Genomic DNA, 21,962 nt, shown 5'->3' with positions numbered 1-21,962 from the left:
TTAAAGTCTGGCTCTTCATAGTGTGTCTTTGTCCTGTTCCCTACCAACCAACTGGTCGCTGCAGATGGCTGCCCCTCCCTGAACCTGGTTCTGCTGGAGGTTTCTTCCTGTTGAAAATGAGTTCTTTGTTCCCACTGTTGCCAAGTATCTTATTGTTCATAGGAGACGTCTGATTGTTGGGGTTTTATTTCTTTTATTATAAGGTCTTTACCTTACAATATAAAGCACCCTGTGGCAAATTTTGTTGTGAGTTGGCACTCTATAAATAAATATTGAATTGAACTAAATCAATACTGCATCAAATGGAATACTCTGTAGAAAATAACAGAATAAAAAGGAAAATTATGAGTTTTTACATGGGTCTTCTGAAGGACTTTGGTATAAATGTGTAATGCAATAATGTTGTTGCTTGTCTTGTGTTTCTATGGTGTATTGATAGTCATGTGCTTTTTGTGCTGAGGTGTTTTTTTCTGTTATCAAACTGTTCTCCCACTAGGAGCTCAGTCTGAGTGGAGTTTTTTTTCTCCTCCTCTTACCTCATGTTATGTATTTTCGTTGGGTTTTTTTCCTATCAGCCTACCTTTCTGACATGTCTCCCCAATGTGATGTTTGTGTAAAGTTGGTCAGAAGGTTCCTTTGTAAGTGCGCATGCGCCATTAGCGTGCTGCCTGCTGTAACTCTAATTTCCTTCGGGATTAATAAAGTATTCTGATTCTGATTCTATAGTATAAGAACACAGCAACGTACACAGTGGTCACCAGAGCTGACTGGTGGAAAAAATTGCTAACATTTGGTGCACACATTGAAGGATCCCAGCTTCTGTATACAAGAAGAGGATGAGAGCCTGGATACTTGTGGTCCTCCAACAACATCAACATCCTGTCCCAGGATAGAGAGATGTGTAGCTGTCCTTTTCACCTTGAAGCTAATCACCATTTCTGTGGTCTTATTTATTACTTATACATCCAGCCTCTGCAGAACCATCAGAGTCCTTCTGTAGACTGTGTTAAAAGTCTGAGGTGTACAAGGTAAACAGAAATGGAGGCAACACAGCCCCGGTGGAGTTACCGTGCTGCAGATTGTCATATCAGACAGAGCACTGCCCAGTCTCATATGCTGCAACCTGTCTGTCATGTGAACAGTAATCCACAAAATCATGTACATGTTTAAAGACATTTCCTTTAGAGTCTCCCTGGATAGCAGCAGCTGGATAGTGCTAAATGCACTTTTAAAGGTGTTCCTCTGCAGCATGATAACATCTTCCACTCCCAGATTTTGTCTGTGTGCAGACTGCAGAGGGGCAAAACTAGTCTCTCCAGCACCTCCATCAAATGATGTGAGGTTAACAGTCATTACACCCATATGCTCTCCTGTCATAAATGTGACTGACAACAGTTCTCATGTAGTTTCTTCAGCTGTCTCTAGAATAGAATAGCCCTTTATTGTCATTGTACATGAACCACAAAGTTATGGGTGTAAAATATAAATGGTAAGACAGCAGGAATAAATAACAAGCAGAAAATATATATATACAATCAAGAGGAATATATACACGAGAAATGCACACACTGGAAAAGAAAGTGCTTGGAAGTAGTGCAAAGGACTTGGTCTGAATAGCGTCTGTGTGTGAGTGGCCTGAGTGATGGTGACCATCAGACCATGGCTCCGATTGGTGAGATGAGTGGGCAGGGGTGGTGGGGAATAGTGTTTGTTAACAGTCTGAATGGCCCAGGGGAAGAAGCTGCTTGTGAGTCTGAATGTGTGGGATCTGATTGACCTGAGGTGCCAACCAGAGGCCAGGAGGTCAAATAGGTGGTGGGCAGGGTGCAAGGGGTCACCTATGATGGCCCTGGTTTTCCTGTGACAGGAGGATGTGGTGATGGCCTCCAGGGGTGTCAGAGAGATGCTAATGATTTTTACCCTCTGCGCAGCCTTCCTCTTCTCAGTTGTGGCTTCTGCATACCAAACAGCCAGGCAGTAGGAGAGCACGCTCCCCGATCTAGGAGTGGTAGATTAAGGCCAGTTGGTTAGGAAGTCTTTCTTTGATCCAGGAGCAGGTGGCAGGGGGATCTGAAGGTGGGCCAGTTTAGTGGTGAGGACGTCTGGTATTATGGTGTTGAATGCTGAGATGTAGTCCGCAAAGAACATCCTCAAGTAGATCTCCCTGTTCTCCAGATGGCTCAGCTCTCTGTGAAGGCTGATGGTGATGGCATCCTCTGTAGATCAATTTGCTATTCACTCAAAACACTTCATAAGTACTGATGTGAGGGCTATAGGTCTGTAGTCATTGAGGCTCTCTATATGAGTCTTTTGGGGATGGAAGTTATGGTGGAGGCCTTCAGACACAGGGAACGGTATTAGAGGATAACAGAGTTGGCTAATTGTTTTCTGGGATAATACTATAAGTGTTATTGTTGAATATTGATTATATTCACTGTACACAGTGTGCACAAAGTCCATGCATTTTTAAATCACCTGCACCAGTAGATGGCGACAGCAGCAAAGCTCCAGGAAGAAAGGTTTGGCTTGCAGTGACGTCTTCCCACAGCCAGAGGATTCAGACACGCAGTGATTTATAGATTTGATGGAAACGAATGAATACAGGCCATAAAAACATGAATCACAGAAATGAGAATATTTTTATGGGACTGCTAACATTAAACTACTACTTGAACTGCTACATGTGACATCATGAGAAATACTGAACCCAATAACACCAAGTCCATCATATTTAATACATGAGTTTTTGTGAGTTTTTCAGACCTCTGCATCATCAGTTTGATTTCTTGAAAACCCTGAAAAAATTACACAATACATTTTGAAGCAATACAATACAATAATTAAAAAAAACAAAAACAAACAAAAACAAAACAAAACCTCCCTGATACAAATTAAAAACCACATATGCAAACTGATATTTAAAGAAAAACTGTTAGACTGTTCAATAAACACTCCAGATTAAAAAGAAGAAGAAGAATTATCTGGCAATTATTTCGTAGTTCAGCCTTTGCAAGGTCAAAGACTTTTACTTTTGGAAAGTACTGCAAGAGAAAGTATTTACCTGCCACATAGACCACGTGAAGAAATTGGATTACATATAACATTCAAAGTAACATTTGCAAAGCACACAGTGAGCTTCCTGGAATCGATACACAGCGTGTCCAGACATGTACAGTAATTGGCCACTTTTACTGCAGTGCTGAACTTTTGTCCTCTGTGTCTTTGCCTTGGTTCAGACACACACACCAGTGTGCACACTGCTCACTTTTTTCTACCTCAGGTGGATACACAAATTTTTCGTTTCAGAGTGGCCTTTGGAGAATCAGTTTTCTTCTGGTTGCCACTCTTTTTACAAATTAACCAACAGTATTAAAAAGAGAGAGAGAGAAAACAAGGACAATGAAGAAAATAACAGGCTACGTCAAAAGCTCTGAACTCACCGTTAACACCTTCATCTTACATCAGAGAGAGGATTCAAGAGCCGATATTTACACTGAATTACTGCAGTAGTCGCTGTATATCCCCTGAACTCTGCTCTTCCTATTAGATGGATTAAGCACAGGCTCAGCCAATGGTGAAGCAGCACGCTGACATCATAAAATCTGCAGCAGAGACGAGGGCTTAGCAAATAAATAAATGTGGCCAAGTTAGAAGGAGAAAAGCAGGCAGGCTAAACAACTCTTTATTGTCTGCTAGACTGCTGTGTTAACTTTTCCTTTAAACCAGTTTAACGTGTGAGGTCAGAGGGGGCCGTGGGACCAAACGGGTCAGCACATAAGGGCAAAGCAAAGGCATCAAATAAAGCACGCACAGACAGAGGGTTTGTAAAACATCTCGATAGAAACCAGCTGAATGGAAACGGTACTACTGATCAGCCTGTGGAGCAGTGTAGATGTGCAGGTGTGTGCGTGTGTGTGCGTGTGTGTGTGTGTGTGAGAGAGAGAGAGAGAGAGAGAGAGAGAGAGAGAGAGAGAGACCGGGTCTTTGATGTAGACAGGCTGATCACAGATCAGATACACGCGCTTCGTATCCAGAAAGCCAACCCCTCTCCCTCCCTCCCTTCCTCTCTCTGCCTTTGATCTCGGTCTGCCCTCGATCCGCAGCGGCTCGGAGTCGAGCCGTGCCGGGCTGGAGCAGCAGCAGCAGCAGCAGCACTGGCATGGTGAGCGGACCGGTGCGGGAAACAGCCCACCACACCTCTCACCGGTCAGCTTTGGACTTCTAAGCGACACTCTGTAATCAGCAGGCCCCGTTTGTAGCAGGTAAGAAGAGCTTTGATGTCGCTTTTAGACGCTCGTAGGTAAATGACAGACCGAGCGTTGATTGTATCCACAGGACGGGACAAACCTCGCTTTAAAGGCACGAGACGACTGAAACTCTCAGTCTGTGCACGCGCATTTGGAGAACTTATTCTCCAGTATCCAGCCTATGGTTGCAAAATTTAGTTTTCATTATTTATTTATTTATTTGCACACTTTGAAAAGGAAGAAGAAGAATGACACGTCCCTTTTGCAAAGCTGTGGATGCTGTCTGAGAGTTTTTTAACAGTTTTCCACATAAAGGGATTTTAATCTTTACTCACACACTGTCTGTATAGTTTTATAGGCTACTTATTTACAATGAGCTTGAGCTATATTAGTGTTTATAGTCTGAATATTCAAACGCACAACTTCCATGTTTTTATGTGATATTAAACCGGTTTCCTCCCTCCCTTCGTGCTGGCATATCTGGTTTCTTTGTGAACTAATTTTCCCTTAAATACCCATAAAAGTGTTTTGTGTTTTTGGTGGGTAAGGTTTGTCCGCCCAGCAAATTTGCATTTAACAAACCTTCAGCAAATCAGTGCTGTTTAAAAGTTTAACCCTGAGCTTGCTTGCATTGGGTGGAGAAGAATCAAATCACATCATTGTGTTGTGTGTCTCAGATGATTTTACCCAACCAGCCTTTCTTCCTGATAGACTTTGCACTTTTTTCTTTTCTTTTTGTTAGGGTCTATAAGTCTATAATAACATACTCGTGCACACTCACTTGTCTGATTGCTGTTTTTGTTCTTTCAGCTTCAAGCTCTGAGCGGCCCATCAAAATGGTTAGGATGCTTCAGAACACCTTCTCACTTGTGCTAACGTTGCATGTCCTGTATTCATCTCTGGTAAGTTTTTTTTTTTAATTTTTGCACAAACTTAAAATGGATAATTTTGCTATGCATGTCTTGTCTTTTGCAATTTGTGCAAGGGAAGCTGGACGACACGTGAGCCAAATGCTTTCAGCTGTTTAAACAGTTTGTATATATTCTGCAAAAGTGAAAAACGGCAGATACACTGCATATGCGTTAACTAGGCGACTGCTCAACCTGTGGGATCAGTAAAATCCTTGCTGAAGAGATTGTCAACCGCTGTCTCTGGGCTTAGCATTCACTGCATTGTTGCTTTTGACTTAGATTCTGCTTCTGAAGCTTTACAGTTTTCCCACAGGGCTCATTCAGGTTCGATCTTATCTCTTCCCTGTAGGATCGAGACTTATTTTCAAACAGGAGTCCCAGGACTTGAAGGGAAGGGAGGCCGGCCTCCATAAATGATTATGGAATCAGACTGCTTTATCTGTTCTGGATGAAATGGAGGAATCTTCTAACTTTCTCCAAATGTTTGTCTCTCATTCAGATTCACGCGAGAGCCGAAGAGCAGACCAGAGAGTGCCGAGAGCAGGAGTACAAGGACCGCTTTGGAAACTGCAAACCCTGCAAGCAGTGTGATGCAGGACAGGAACTTTCAAAGGTTGGATTTATTCTAAACTTTTTTGATTTGTCCACAAGAGCGTTTTCCCAAAAAGCAGTGTGTGCGTCAGTTTATTTAAGAAATGGAGAGTGTTGTAATCCATAACAGGTCAGCCGAGTCAGTTTCCCTGAGCTGAACAAAGTTGGCGGGATTTGTGGGGGAAAACTGTTGGTTTATGAAAAGAATGGACATCACTGTTTAGAAAAGTGTATCTTTTCCAGGGAACGGACATTATTTATTACTTCCTGTCTTTCATGCACAAAAACAGCCAAGCTGTTATTAGCTTTTGTAGAACACCGACCCTTCATTAATCAGTCACACCCATACTTTTGACCTTCTGCAGCTGAATGGCTTCCATTGTTTTTCCCCCCATTGCGCCTCGTCCAAACTTATTGTCTTTACTGTTTGAAGGCAGCCATGCCTAAGCTTGCTGCTCTTTCGACTGGGAATACAGTTTTTTCCACCACCTTAGCCACAGGTTTTTTTTGTGTGTGTGTTTGTGTGTGTGCGCTCGCTTTGTACAAACAGGCCTCTTTAGTGTCAGTTAAGGCTGGTAAGCAGAGGCTTTCCTCTCTGGCAGCAGCTATGTGCCTACCTACTTCTGCAAGTGTAGGCAGTGATGTAAAAGTGAGTAACTGAATTAATGAGTTTGATTTAATAATGATAGTGGAACACAGTAAAACCTTGCATATCCCCCTCCCAGCGCGCTGGTACGATACAGTAAAAAAGCTGAGATAATTAAACCAAAATTTCTCATTTCTTTGAACACCAAGTCCCCACCTACCTGCTGTTAAAACCCACTGTTTGCATGCAGCGGCCAATCAGAAGGAAGGTGAGGGAAAGGCAAGCTAAAACGGCTTATTTCATACAACGGGAATACTGAGGGGCTACATGACTGATTGTTTTGAGTTATTTTGAATTGTGAATCATTCAAAGCTACTCTAGTAGACTCCAAAAAAATAGGTCCTCTTTGAAGGGCAATTTCTTTAACTCTTTTGTCTTTGTGCTGTTTGATTGATTGATTGATCAAAAAGCAGTACAATTATTATAAAAACATGTATATTTGATAGCAAACTGTCAAAAGCAAAAATGAAAACTTCCAGACTGCAGGATTTGATGCAGTAAAAAAAACATTAAAAGCTCTTAAAGTGAAGAATATACTGCACATAAAACATCTGCTAAACTGACGTTCGGGTGACTTTACACTTCAAAACATCTTTTAGCACCGACAAAAAACTCTGTATCACCCCCCCCCCCCACCCACCCCATTGACATCTGTTGCACACATGCATTTAAGTCTGGGTCGCCTTTAATCTCAGTGCACACAGACATGCACTCTGTGGTTGCTGATACGCTTCAGTAGTCCTCGTGTTCCCCTGCAGCGTCGACGGGCATGAATGCCGCTAGCCACCCTGGGGTCCTGGTTAATAATTGGCTGCCTCATTCTTTCTCTGAAGGTAGCGGGATGCCGACTCAAAATGGAAACCTGGGCCTTGCTCTAGGAGAAAGTTTCCCAGAGAAACAACTTTGTGATCTGAGCTCAGACAATCTGTCTGTATTCTTAAAGGCTAGCCTGACTGTCGAGAGGGAAGCAAAAAACTTTTGGAGTCCCTCTGTGCAGCTGCCATAGAGATCCCAGAGGAATGTGGCCCAGTTTGCTCTGGAAGTTTGCCTCTGGAAGCCGCTCTGAGGCTGGCTGACAAACATCAATTAGCTCCTCCACGCTAACTGTTGCTAAAAGAACCACCCATACAGAGGGAGCATCAATTAAAACCAGTTCTCCCTGACATACTTCACTTCAGGTTTCATTATAGGAGGTTACTTAGTTAAGCTGTGTTGCATCAAGCATGAAGGTGAAGGCGTAAATCGCCTTCCAAAGCATGCTGGAAGATTGCTGGGGGCATTAAAAAAGCGAGGCAGGAACACAACTTTGGCATGTCAGCATCTTGTAGAATGTAAGGGAGAGTGTAGCATTTCCTCCGGCCACACTTCTAGGACAAAGGACTTCTGGGTGGCACCAGCTAAAGAGAGGGAGCAACAGGCAGCAGAAGTGTCAAAATCACAGTGATCGTTGTGTTTAAACAAGCCAGGCTGTAGTAGAGTTTAAAGAGAAACAAAGAGAGCGCGTTATGTCCCACACAAAACTCCTCTTTCAAGTAGCACGCCGTTGTTTTTCGTCGTGTTTCATCCCCCGGATCAGATGACTGGCAGGGCCTCCCCGCCCCCTTGTGATTCCCTCTTAATCTCAGAAATATCTGTGCGTCTGAACTTGCTTCGGGTCCCAGCCAGCACACCCCCAGCACCACCGCCTTCTCTCCCCACACTACAGTGCTGTGTTGTGCTTGGCAGTCTCGCCCAAAGTAGATCAGGAGATAGGGCAGGGAAACGGGATGTTAAGCATCAGTTTTTCTACGTGTTTTAGGTGAAAACCGCATGAGAGAACTTCATGCAAAACTATGGGAGCAGCCACGCTTTGAGGTTTATTCGCTTTAGTTGGGCTTGTTTCCTGTCTTTTTGCACACTACAGTTCAAATAGTTTTCTCCACAGATGATCGCCTTGATGCCCTCAAAAATGTTTTAACAGACTGTTTGTTACATTGCCCTTTTTGCGTATATAATAACTCCCGTCATCACAGATTTCTGCAGCAGACTGCAGGCTTTCCTTTAGCTGCTGAACACGTCTCAGTTGGGTCTTTGTTAGCGGGGATAAAAGAAGAAAGGGACGGCTCCTTGATCAGAGGGGCAGGAACTGGCTCCATTTTCCTTTTGTTTCAGTGCTCTGACCTGCTTGTGTCTTTCGTAGCATCAGCCCTTCCTGCCATGCGGTGCCCCATGGACAGAGCTCGTGCCAGTGCCGGGCTGAGCGAGGACGAATCATCCCGGGGCCCCCTCCTTCATGAAGAAGTGGGTCACAGAACCACCGCGCGAGCGGGCTTGGCCGTGCATTCTTAAAGATCAGATTCAAGAGTCTCTCTCTCTCGTGGTGTGCAATTGTGGGCAGCCAAATCTTTATCCTGACTTTCCCCCCTCTTTATCACTCATCGGTCACCCACATCCACTCCCCTCCCTGGGTTCTTCTGGTCTGCACGACTAGAGGGGTAAGGCCTTATATGGCGAGTTCACAGCAACAGCTGCAGAAGTCCAGCCTTATGGGTCCACCTCGGGCCAGGCCTTGCCCAGGGGTTCAGTGTCAGGCTCACATGTGTTTGGCTGGAAGCACCAAATTCCTCATCCTCTGTCCTGACTCTGTGGTGCCGTCACAAGATCACATCTTAGACTCCAGCCTCCATTTTTATTTCTTGCCAGCATGCTTCGCCAATCCCCCCTCCCGCCAATCATATCTAAACCTTCATCCCACATTCCAACAGGAATGCACGCCAGGCCGGTGAAACAGGACACGGGTGAAGAGAGAAGAGAAGGGAGAAGCCCTGTTTGAAGCTGACCTTCACTTTAATGATATACGAGCACCTCACCCCACCGCTCCCTGTGTATCTTCCTGGATTTAGATTTCAGTGTGGTAACGCTGGATAACAGGAGGGCAGCTGCTGTGGAGCTGATAATGAATGATCGATGTATGATGTCATTCCCTCGGGGTAACGTCAGCTGTCATGGAAATGTCAGTTTGTCACTGAGGTCTCGCAGAGTCGTTTTTAGAGATGTGACACAAAGAGAGGGAGAAAAACAGACAGGGGAAAGAACTGAAACAGTTTTGGCTTCTCCTTAGGAAAACTTTATAATGTTGCTTTAAAATGTTGAAGACTTTTTTGCCAGCTGATATAAAGACTGGGAAAGACTTAAAAAAAACCCTCACACGAGCAAAAAAATATACACATTCAATTCCACACAACCAATAAAATAATAAAATCATATCTTTTAATTTACATTATCCTTATTTTTGCTTCGTTCAGGTGATAATGAAGGGTTTTTTTAGGCATTAGATCATTCACACAGTTGAAGGAAGCTGTGCTTTTTATGTGCACTTTGAATTGCTGAACACAAAAAGAGTATTCATCTTGTTTTCTCCATATACCTCTCCATAATCCTTGCCCCCTTCCCGAAGCGTTTCCTTTGCTTTGCTGGCCTCTCAATCAACGGGACACTCACTGAGTCTGCTTGGAGTGGGAGTCCCACACAAACGCAGCAATAAACCTGCAATAATACAACAGTGGGTGTCCCCTCCAGCCTTTATTATTCAAATGCATGGCCTTTCTGGGTCTTGCAGCGGAAGGCTACTCATTCATACTGACAGAGTCAGGGAGCTTATTGCCAGTGTAAGATGGACTCTTAAAAGAGGCAGACCACTGTTCTCGTCTGATCCCGCGAGCCAAGATCATTCTTTAATTCCAGACCCCCGGTAGTCCGCATTCAAGCCCTCTTTTCACCAGCTGCACATCACCCCAAACCAACAACCCCACCTCTTAGCCGGTGTATTTCTCCCATTAATCCTTCCAGGAATGTGGCTTTGGTTATGGAGAGGATGCCCGGTGTGTGCCCTGTCGGAGCAGTCGCTTCAAAGAGGACCGGAGCCTGCAGAAGTGCAAACCCTGCCTGGACTGTGGACTGATCAACCGCTTCCAGAAGGGCAACTGCTCCACCACGAGCAACGCCGTGTGTGGCGACTGCCTGCCAGGGTGAGAGGACACATCTTGCTGGTCAGTTTTACGAAAACCTACACGTTAATGGCATCTGTTTTGGTTAACAAACATGTGATTTTGTGTCTTGCACAGATATTACAGGAAGACAAAACTAAGCGGTTTCCAGGACATGGAGTGCATACCTTGTGGAGACCCTCCACCTCCTTATGAGCCCAACTGTAAGCACGTTTGCTTTCTCTGACCTCCTCTAACAGTTGGACTAACAGAGTGGGAGATTTTGTCCACTGTTCTCATGAACACACCCCATTCATTCCTAACTCACAATAGACGATGTTTTAACATGAAACAACAGGGATACAATAGTCCAAAAGCAAACATCACCCTCCATGACAAACTTTTGAACTCCTTGCCAAACTGCTGCTGGAACCAAAAAAAAAAGTGCCGGGCACGCACATGCCAGCACACGGTAGTGGAGTAACCAGCACCGCAGCCATATTTCATTCACCAGCCCTCGCTGAGCCTGCCAGCTACGCTATATGTGCAAATAAATGCTTGGATTTACAAGCTGAGCAGTTGAAAAGCTGAGTAGCATAATAGTGGATTTGCCAACAGTGGATTATATTAGTTCAGAGCATGTCACTCATTAAAAAAAAATCTGTTTGGATTAAATGCGCAAACTTCCTTAAACAAAAACCCAACGGCGTTCCTAAAAACGACCCTAATGTTCTTTGTCTTTGTCCCAGCACCAAAGTAAACATGTCTGCAGGAGTGTGCCGCTTCGAGCAGCATAATTTATTTCCATTATGCAAAAAAAACCCAAAAAACAAGGTGTGCTCCGATGCATTCACAAAGCATTGTGGGCTTGCATTCATGTAGGCTGCAGATCCAATTAACTTCTTTCTTCTGGCCTTTGTAAGTAGTTAAGTGCAACCTTATGATTTCACGTTTCCACATAAACCCAACAGGCGAGTGAACTTATACCTTTTGGTAATTGAGTGTGACTTCCTGATGGCGGAGGATACGGCAGCTGTTTCCAACAAGGCTTTTTTTTTTGGCAACAAGAACATCGGGGCTGTTCAAGCCAGTGTTAACACCCCTGTGTCAAATAAACGAGCACAGCTCTGGGAAAACTCTTAAAAAGGAAAAAAACAGAAAAACTTTTTTAAACTTTGCGCACGAGCCCCAGGTGCAAAGAAGAGTCGCTTCATCGGATCGTCTGCTCCCGGTTGGGTTTTTCATCTTTGTATCTCCGTCGGTGTAGCGCGTGTAATGAGCGCCGGCCTTGGGGCAGCCCCCCTCCCCGTCTGCATGTTCGTCCATCTGCGCAGCTCCCCGTTTTGATAATAGTGCAGCCCCCGTGAAACAAAATGGCCATTGTGTCGGAGAACATAGCTGGTAGTTAGCTCCTACAGAGACTCTCAGTGGAACATTTCCAAATGTTTGAAAATCTCGCCCCCCTTCCCTCCCTCCACCTCTGCCTCCAGTGTTATCTTGAGCAGGGTGGTGAAAACTTAAAGGGCAGATCATTCTAATAGGCCACACTGGGCCCGGGGGCTGGTGGTGGTGGGGGTAAAGGTGCAGCTGTGCAGGGGAGGTATGCTGCCGTCTGTGGTGGACTGTAAATCTCGAACCCCTCCTTTCTTCTCCTCCCTTTTTCTTTTATGTCCCCCCACCCCCACCTCCCCCAGTGGCTTCTTGGAGCTGAGTTAAAAATGAGGTTGTGTTTTATGGATTCCCTTCAGCCTCTTTAATGCGTTTCATCTGCTGAAGTTCTTCACTGTCACGGTAGATCTCAGAGACTAACACACGGGCGTGCAGACAGATATGTGTGTACGCGCGCACACATACACACACTTGTTGAAGGAATGCTACCTGCTCTTTGTGGCTTGTCCCGGTATCACATTTATTACAGTGTCAGAAAGGATTTAGACGGGAGTCAGACGGGAATTTGATCCTTATTTTTGTTCAGAGAACAGAGAAACAGTGCCGTCAGCTATAAACCACAGTTATATTATTAGGTATATTTGAGGCAGGTTGGAAAAACTGTGCTAATATTACTACTTCCTGATAGTGCTACTACAGACACTCACTTGCCACTTTAATAGGTACAGCTTGCTAATAACAGGCTGGTTCCTCTTTTGCCTTCAGAACAGCCGTAAGCCTTTGTGGCACAGATTCAACAAGGTGCAGGAAACAGATTTTGGTCCATGTTGACGTGACAGCATCACACAGTTGCTGCAGATTTCTGAGCTGCACATCCATGATGGGAATCTCCCATTAGACACATCACAAAGGTGCTGTATTAGATTGAGACCTGGTGACTGTGGAGGACATCTGAGTACAGTGAACTAGACTAAACTCAGTGTCATGTTCAAGAAACCAGTTTGAGAGCTTTGTGGTGAAGCAGCCATCAGAAGATGGGTACACTTCTGACCCTACCATCTGAATGTTGCAGCAGAAATTGGGAAAATGCCACCCTGTCTGATGAGTCTCAGTCTTCTTCAATGCTGGTAATTGCATGTAGCCTCAGTTTTCTGTTCTAAGCTGACAGGAGTGACATCCATTGTGATGGCAGTCCTATTTAGAAATTCATAATGTTAGAGAAAAAAACAGAGCTTATAGATATATGTCATTAGCATATTTCTCTACCTTAAATTTTATACCACATAACATGTTTAGACTCTGATAGAGCTCCATTATAAAAGCATTCAGGCGTTTTGACAGCTCCCAATTAAATACTCCAAAACTTTTGTTCAGCTCTACTAAAGAAGCTCTTAAAATAGTGTTCATAGACGGTCAAAGAGCCTTCAGAGGTGTAAAGAAGTGCTTCTTTTATTTGGACTTTGTGGCATTCCATAAAGTCAGCAGGCTATGAAAGGCTGTGGTTTATTGGTCTGGTTTGTATGCAGATAATATCAGCAGGTGAGCTCTCTTCAATGGACCAGTGTTGGTCTGTGTTTGCTGCAGCTGCTGCATCTCCGATAACAGGCTGGCTTGTGATGCTCGCTTCGGATGAGCTGAATTTGACCATGACAATGAAGGCAGAGTTTAAACATAACGGTCAGACGTCAGATACAGTACAGAGAGATTATTGGCATAACTCTCACAAAACACAAACATGCTGATATTTCAGCTTGTCAGTGTGGGGTGAGGAATATATATTTTACCAATGGCATACAGTACTGTGCAAAAGTCTTGAGCTACCCCTCATTTCTTTATATTTTGATAGGAAATTTGGGGAAGAAGGTGTTTGCAGTGTGTTTAGGATCATTGCCATATTGAAAAAGTGAAGCTGTTGTCAATCAGGTTTTTTCTAGATGGTACTGCATGGTAGATTAAAATCTGAGGGCTGAAATGTAGTCCCAAACCATTTCTTGACGGCCAATGCGGCCATTTCTGATAAAGCTTCAGTGAACAGTAGATGATCAACTGAAGTGACAGATGTATCCCTCAGGTCCTGCGTGAGGCCTTTTCCGTTTGTCCCTCAATCTGTGCTGTCATTTGCATTTTTCACAGATTCAGCTAAAGATACTGGGACAAATTGTGTTTTTGCCACAGATCAGCAGTAACAAGTAGTGTTCTTTGCCAAGTTGTTTGTTATGTATAAGGCTGGTTCATGCCTTGAATTAGGTGCTTCAATGATTGACAGGTCAGCATTAGGTGGCTTAACAAACAGAAATAAAACAATCCTCTGAAAATGGTCAGGTACAAGGAGTGGACTGAACATGAGTAAAGGTAACCGAAAAAGCAGCCAATGTCCAAAGAAAAACTTCAGAAAGCCTGAAGAACTATTGTTTGACATCACATTCAAAGTCTGGCTCCTTATTTGCATATTAAAACCACCATTTTAGAAAACTGGCCAGATATAAACAAATTGTCTTTAAGTAATCAGCTCGGTGTCTTTCATGGCAATAATGATTAGAGTAGGAAAAAAATACTAATAGGCAGTTTGAAGATGTACATCTATTTACACTTTCTTTCCAGGTCAAAAACTATTTCCTTCCAAATACTCTCTCGATGAAAACCTTTGAATCCATCAGGTAACATGAACTTTGAATCCAGCTGTAACCACTGTTCAAATGTCTATTTTGTAAAAGTCTGCAAATGAGAAATTACATTAATAGTGCCTCAGTTGCATATTTAAACAAACAAACAAAAAAATCACTAAACATAGAATATAATCTAAATAGTCAAGTGTGTAAATTTTTACCGGATGTGTTATCCCATTCGTCTCTGCTGTCATTTAGTGTTTATTGATGCCGGAGCAGGATTGAATGCTTCACTTCACACAAAGTCTTTAGGCACAAAATCCCCTAAATAAAGTGCAAATTCTGCAGCGTGCCTTGATGTCTGTTGCTGCTCTTCGCCGAACTGCAGCATTTTAGATTTTTTAATAACAAGCAATAAGTCATGTTTCTGACATTATGTTCTTTTCTGTGCTTATCTCAAACGTATCCTTTACTCTGCCCCCTCGGTCAAACTGAGTATTGTAACTCCACTTGGTTATTATTATTATTTTAGTTGGTCTCTTTCCCCCCCCCCCCCCCCCTCCCCCCTTTTTAAAGGAATGTTAAAATACCCCTATCCCCTATCTGTCTGCATTAAAGAAGAAAAAAAAAAACTCCACAAAGTTAAATGTTTACATTGCATAACAAAGAGCTCTTGGAAGTGAAAAGGCTCAAACCAGCTGTCTTTATGATTAATATACTGAAAGCAAACAGCAAAGTTTTCTCAAACAAATGTCATTCATTATATTTGCCATACTTTTCAGTCTGCTTTGCATCCGTGATGATCAGAGACCGTAATGCTAAGCTAGTTGCACGTGGTCTCGGAGATGGATGGAAGTTTATTCCAAACACACTGCTTTTGTTTTTTTGTTCACCTCTTCTTAAAGCTGCAGACTAATGTGGAGACGTGCAGCTTACATGCTACACATGTTACCCTGTCTCCTGATATCTCATAACTTAGGATGTCTGTGCCACACTGTTTCTGTGTATTGCTGTGATTAAAATCTGGAGAGGATTGAGAACGTGCTGCTGCAGACGTGCTTAGTTTTATAACCCTGGTAAAAATGGGTTAAGAAAAAATGTTGCCTAAACCTTAAAAAACAAACAAACAGCGTTTAGACAGAAAAGGTGCAGCAAACCTGTTTTTATTATGTGTTGCAAATCAGGTTTAAAAACTACTGCGTTTAAAAATCTGCCAAATCAAATATCCTCGGCAACCTTGTGTGATTAACATTTGGGATAAATAACACACATAAGAGTTCAACATTTAAAACTAAATTTTAAGTTTGTTTTACAATTTTTGTTTGTTTGTTTGTTTCTTTATCAAAGTATAAATCCTAAAGCCGACATATTTTAATCTGCTAGTATTAAACAAGGCTAAAGTTTTAAATAATTTCAGAAAGTTGCAAAAAAAAGCTTCAGACTCCTCTTCACACTTGGTTTTTGACAGTTTTTTCTACTCTTTGCTTTGTATGATGTCAGAGTGTTGATATGCCTAATTTGGTCATTTCTGGCACAGCAGCCCCACCCACCTCCCTGTTCAAATTATTGTTTATTTGTGGCAGCCAATCAGGAGGAGCGTGGCTCACAGAGAGAAAAATGGAGCTCAAATGGCTTGTTTCACATGTACGATCTAATATCCCTGTGTTGGTGTTGTTCCTACATCATCAGAATAATGTTGGTCAAGGATCAACATTGTCTGGTCATTCACTTAGCATTAGCCAGAAAGTTAGCAATGACTTTACTTTCCTGCTTTGGTGGTCGACTGTGTGTAGCAACTAGTTGAGAAAATACAGGGACACTCAGCAGGTAAGCAGACAGACATTTTTGCTTGGGAGTCGGCAAAAGGGCAAAATAAAAAGCTTCAAAACTGACACGTTACTGTTAAGTGTATGCTAATGCTACAGCTCTGTCTATTGTTTGCTTCCATGTTTGCACAAAGTGGCCAAAAATGCCACATAAAGCAGCTTTAAACAGCGTTAGAAAACACATAGAAGTTTTCAGTCTAGCTGCTCTTAGTTTACATTTGGAGCCTATATTTTATCTATATCTGTGGGGTGTTGAGAAGGATAATTATACGTAGCAGGAGCCATTTTTTTCCCCAAACAGCATTAATCCACATTATACGCTGATGTTCTGCATGTGTGGGAACTTGAGCTGCATTCTTTGTAAGCCTGCCCTATCCATATGAGTTTTTGTCTTTGTGTTAAAGGTCACGAAGGTGGGTACACACACTGACATCCCCTCAGGAAGGAGGACTGTAATGCCACGCTCACACACTCAGTGACACAACATTAAGCTTTCCCTCTGCCACATACACACTCCCATGTGACTAGTATGTCCGCCTCTTGATTTAAAAGCTGTTAGGGCAGCCTGAGGGTAGAGGGGGGGAAACGACTGTAAATCATCTTCTGCAGAGTATGAGGCAGAGGCAGATAAAATAATTTAACATGGAGTCTTTTCTCTTTGAACTCTACTTTTTTCATTAGCATGGAGATTACTGACTTGAGGCAAATAGAAGTTGATAGGCTGAGAACTCTTTTAAGAAAAAAGTATTATCCTCATTTTTGTCGTCGTTGTTTTAACCCTTTTTTGTGTCTGATACCTTGCTGGTAAACTGTACTTCACATTTGTCTCCTTTCTATTTCCTCGGCAGGCAGCGGGCGTGTGAATCTGGTGCCGCTGCCCTCGGTAGTGACCAGTCCACGGGACATGGCTCTGGCTGCGGTCATCTGCAGCGCTCTTGCTACAGTGCTGCTGGCCCTGCTCGTTCTGTGTGTCATCTACTGCAAGAGGCAGCTGCTGGAGAAGAAGCCCAGCGGTGAGTCCCGATGCTCTGAAGCCGCATGTTTCACATTTTCTTGTGTCCAAAAGAACCATCGGAATAAGAGCTGGAACTTAATGAGCATGGTTGTAGCAGATGTGTAAGTAAGATTAAAGTTTTAGTGCAAGAATGTTTTCATGCACCTTGACAACACAGCAAGCATTGGACTTTGAACGCCCACATCAGGTGCTGAACTTTCAGGGCACAGTAAAATTTCTAGTTCGATATGTACTCTAGTCAGGCTTTCCAAAAACAAAGGAAAGCTCATCAGTGTTCCAAAACGTATTTAGTTATACAACATCAAACAGTGTAGATAAGATGGCGATAAGTTATCTCAAACGTGTGCTTTAAGACGTGCCGAGAGGGCAGCTATGTGGAAGCTGGAGTCTGTAGTCCTTACACAACGTAATCAGAGGTTTACACACCCTTTTTGGGCATGAATGTCATGGTTATTTTTGGCTATTTATGGTTATTTTGCACTGTTCTTTTCCAGTTGCACAGCATACATCTTTAATGATTTAAAAAAACAAGACTTGGATGCACAAGTTTGAAATTATTTTGGATTTTTGGTAGTTTCTTTTTGCCAGCATAAAAAGGATTTGCTTGATAGCACTCAGTGGATTGACCAATATTCAGAACAATGGGAAAGTCCAAGGAACTCGGTGAAGATCTACGATTTAGACAAGTAGGGAAGGTCTCTTTGAGGTATTTCTAAACAACTGCAGGTTTTAAGATCATCAGTTCAAATAACTGTACGAGTAGATCCTCATGCTCTTCTGAAGTTTGCAGCTGCCCACATGGACAAGTCTTCTAGGGAAAGGTTTTATTGTCAGATGAGACAAAGATTGAGCTGTTTGGTCACAATGACAAGAGATATGTTTAGATGAGTAAAGGTGAGGGTTTCAAACTTCAGAACACTGTATAAACTGTCAAGCATAATAGTGGTAGCTTCAGCTTTACCTCAAATAAACAGCTAAACATTTAAAACTTGGGCACAGTTGGGTGTTTGAACAGGACAATGATTCCAAACGCACATCAGAACTGGTTTTGGGATAAAGCAGGCTAACATTAAGCTGTGAACTATGGTAAAAGCCAGGTCCGTACCAGGAAAGCAACTCATTTGAATGGATTTAAATTCAAACTTGTGCACCCAATTCCTGGTTTTGAAAGTCATTAAAGATGTATGCAATTCAACCTGGAAAAAGAACAAAGAAATATTCTGCATATGAAGGGACCCCATAGCTGTAAATAAGGCAGCTGTATGAACATGCCATTGCTCCTTTTAGCTGTAAGAACAGGGTCCAGTGTTGAGCTTTATCAAACCCTGATGTTGCATATTTGCGGCATTCTTGAGTCCAAAAATGCCTCAATATGTGAAACGTCCCCAGGCAAAGAATTAATGACATCACATTTCCCTTGCTGTGCTTGCTCCAAACAAAGAGTGCGGTAGTAGTTACCAAGGAGGTACCAGCTGTGTATTTTTTTTTTTTTTTTTTTTCATACTTGTGTGATGTAAAGTGAGTTAATTATTTCATCAGTAGTTTCAGCCAGTAGAAACACGCACCCCGCCCTTCACTCCAGCGAAATGCTAACAGTTGTTTTTTTAAATTATACAAAGGAATTTTAATTGGTCTTATGGACCCGAGGGTTGTAAGGCATTTCCCAACGCATAAGAGAGCATGTACATTTAGTAGATAAACACTACGGTTGGAGCTGGAAGGATTTCACCTGACAGAAGTCATAATACGAGCAAAGTTGTACCACACTGGTTTCTGTAATTAGTCCCACCTTTTATTTGGTTTTTCTCAATCGAGGTAATAATGCTGTTATAAAGGTTTCACAGTCATTACTTAATTTGTCATCTCTGTGTGTTTCCTCAGCAGCTTCTCTGAGGTCTCAGGACTGTCCTTACCGCGGAGCAGAGCTCTCCTGCCTGGACGCCCGCTGGCTCCATGACTTTCCACAGAGACCTTGCTGCCAGTGTCACCTGAGCCCCGGACACACCTGTGGTAGGCTCCGGTTCACATCAAAGGGATTTTGCACTAAAATCGACAGACAATAACTACAAACGCTGGGTGAATTTCTGTTTGTGTAAAGTTGTGTCCCTGTGTGCTGTTCAGGTCCCGTCCATCTAATCCCGTCTCTGTGCTGCGATGAGAGCTGCAGTCTGGGCCGCAGCCAGGGTAACAGTCCTTTCCAGTCCCAGATGAGTCTCAGTGAAGGGTGAGGATAAAAAAAAAATACAACTGATATTTTAAGAGAGAAGTTTTTTGTTTTGGTTTTTTTTTTACAGCACAAAGAGCAACTAGCTGAGGTTAAGATGCTGCTGCTGAGTAACTCCATATTTCTTGCATTACATTAAAGCTTATGATAACATGCTTGGTTTGGTTAACACCTTTATCCAAACATTTGTCAGCACAGACAGAAATGACTAAGAACCAGCAGTGTTTGCACTACTTGGCTCTGTTGAGTGGCTAATGGCTAAATTCAACATTAAAGCTCATGTCCAGCTCTGCATTTTTAGTCTTTATTCTCTACCAGACTAAATGTGCATGATTCACAGTTCAAAACAAGTCTTTTAGCTACTCTCTCTTTAACCTTTCTGATTGGTTGCCACTTGCAAACAGAATGTCTGATAATCAGGTGGGTGGAGCTTCAGAGTAGGCTAGTCAGGTGCAAAACTGGTACCCTTCTGCTTTACCGCCTCAGGCCCAACGTTCAGATGTTTCAGCGAGGTGTTGCAGATACAATTTAAATGACACCTTTGAAGTGCTGACAGCACGCAGAAGCCACAGGGTGTGGCTGCAGACAGATTTGGGATGATATTAACTACAATTTTCTTAATTATGCTTCCCAGAAATGCAAACATGGACGAGGAGCTGGAAGGACATCCCGAGGCCGTCTGTAGGGCTGAGTATTTTGATGAACCTGCAGAAGGACATGGGGTGGTGGGAGAGGAGGATGAGGGGGAAAGGTGCGGATTGAGGGACAAATCCCCTGAGAGGAGCTCACGGAGCTGCAGTGAAGCTGTGACAGATGTATCGACTCAGGAAGGTGAGGCAATATTAGCTCAACTGATAGAAACACTGATAGATTTTTTTTTAATTGGTTAAAAAAATCAAATTCTTCATGTTTTATTGGTGTATTAACTCACTTGCTTGTGCAAAGAAAAAAAAATCACATGGCCTCTCCCATGATTTAAAACACAGACTCGGTATGAAATAAATCCCATAATCCCTGCTGAGAGTTAGAAGCTGTTCATCAACTGCTCTCAAACTCACGGCTTGCCTTTTTATAGCCTTGGAAGCAACTCTGTGTCCATGAGGAGCAGCTGGTAAATAAAGTTCTTTGATGTAGACAAGACTGTCCTGTTTTAAGTCAGGTTCTTGGCTGGGCGAGGGTAGATACGTTACTAATCGCTGCGTGTCTGCATTCCTCTTCCTGCTCTCTTTCCAGGATGACATAGATTTCTTTGGCTTGTGTTCCACCCTTGAACCACCCTGGACTCGACAACAGCCGAGGCCGGATCCTGTGTCGGATTTCTCACTAGTTCACCCCCATCAAACACAAAAAAAAAAAAAAAAAAAAACCCCACCGCAACCACCACTACATACACCCAGACAACCAGTGTGGCCACTCTGCCCACTTCAGAGCCCTCCATCTACCAGAACATGTGCTTACATGCAAACAAAAGCATAGAGACTGTGAATTCGTTGACCCAGAAGGTAAAAATCATATGAAGTTCAAATGTCGACCTATTACTGCGGAGCGCAGTGAATCAAAATGAGCCTCTGCTCTGCATCGAGAATGTCTTGCATCTTCATGTGTAAGAGAACAAGCAAGCAAGCAAACAAACAAAAAAAACTGTACCGCTCATTTAGCAGCTGGTGTTATGAAGCTTTTGTGTGTAAAGTTGTAAAGTTTGAAGTGTGACAAAAAGTGTCAAAAGTGATTATGTTGCACATTGAAGACAATCTTGATAATATGGAACAAGTTAAGATGAGGAATGTCTAAGTGATAAATGTGTTGTAGATACTGTAAGATAGTAAATAGGTCAATATTTTTGTAACATAGATAGGCATCATGTATGTCCCCTTCCATGCACCCAGTTATGACGATGGTTGCGTTTGGTCACTTCTATGTGCCATTTTTGTAAATAAACCACTTGAACATGTTTACATACATTCTGTCATCATTTTTATTTTTTGTTAAATGTAAAAATTCTTTAATGAAATTAAAAAGTCAGTCATATGGATGAAGTTCTGAGGTCTTTCTTCTTTTTTTAATCAATAACCATGAACTCATAGTTGGGTACTGCGCTGCTTTGAATCAGTCACTTACTCATGTGATAATAGACTTCTCTGCATTGAATCATTACTTGTTAATCTCTGGTTCCCTTTCATAGCACATCTTTTGTTCTGTCTTCCTCTGCTCACCCCAACCGCTTGCAGCAGATGGCCGCCCCTCCCTGAGCCTGGTTCTGCTAAAGGCTTCTTCCTGTTAAAAGGGAGTTTTTCCTTTCCATTTACACCAGTGTTTGCTCATAGGGAGTCATATGATTGTTGGGTTTTTCTCTGTTGTATTATTGTAGGGTCCACCTTTTAATATAAAGGGCCTCGAGGTGACTGTTGTTGTAATTTGGGGCAGTATGAATAAAAGTGAACTGAACTGAATGTTGCTGAAGAATCAGTACTAATAAGACCCGGCAACATTTTCCAGTTTATTATGTAATTTTGGTGATCCCAATGCGAACTGTAGCCTCAGT

The 21,962-nt window shown here is 42.8% G+C and overlaps 1 protein-coding gene across 2 annotated transcripts; it reads left to right on the top strand.

The window, feature by feature from the left end:
- The first annotated feature begins 4,031 nt into the window (after nt 1-4,031).
- Nucleotides 4,032-21,456, top strand: tnfrsf19 (tumor necrosis factor receptor superfamily, member 19). Of its 2 annotated transcripts, none has more exons than XM_006799823.3 (10): nt 4,032-4,262; nt 5,058-5,149; nt 5,658-5,771; nt 10,224-10,402; nt 10,499-10,584; nt 17,030-17,194; nt 19,081-19,206; nt 19,318-19,420; nt 20,055-20,251; nt 20,654-21,456. In XM_006799823.3, exons 2-10 carry the CDS (start codon nt 5,084-5,086, stop codon nt 20,656-20,658), a joined length of 1,041 nt encoding a protein of 346 aa, XP_006799886.2. In that variant the 5' UTR covers nt 4,032-4,262; nt 5,058-5,083; the 3' UTR covers nt 20,659-21,456. The 2 variants fall into 2 exon arrangements, with proteins under 2 accessions (XP_006799886.2, XP_006799885.2); XM_006799822.3 differs by having other exon boundaries at nt 4,035-4,262; nt 19,078-19,206.
- Nucleotides 21,457-21,962: the final 506 nt, after the last annotated feature.

The sequence above is a fragment of the Neolamprologus brichardi genome, chromosome 14, assembly GCF_056152115.1.
Source record: "Neolamprologus brichardi isolate AB-2024 chromosome 14, ASM5615211v1, whole genome shotgun sequence".
Taxonomy (NCBI): Eukaryota; Metazoa; Chordata; class Actinopteri; order Cichliformes; family Cichlidae; genus Neolamprologus; species Neolamprologus brichardi.
Note: the sequence above shows the minus strand (reverse complement) of the source record. Positions and strands in the feature narration are given on the sequence as shown.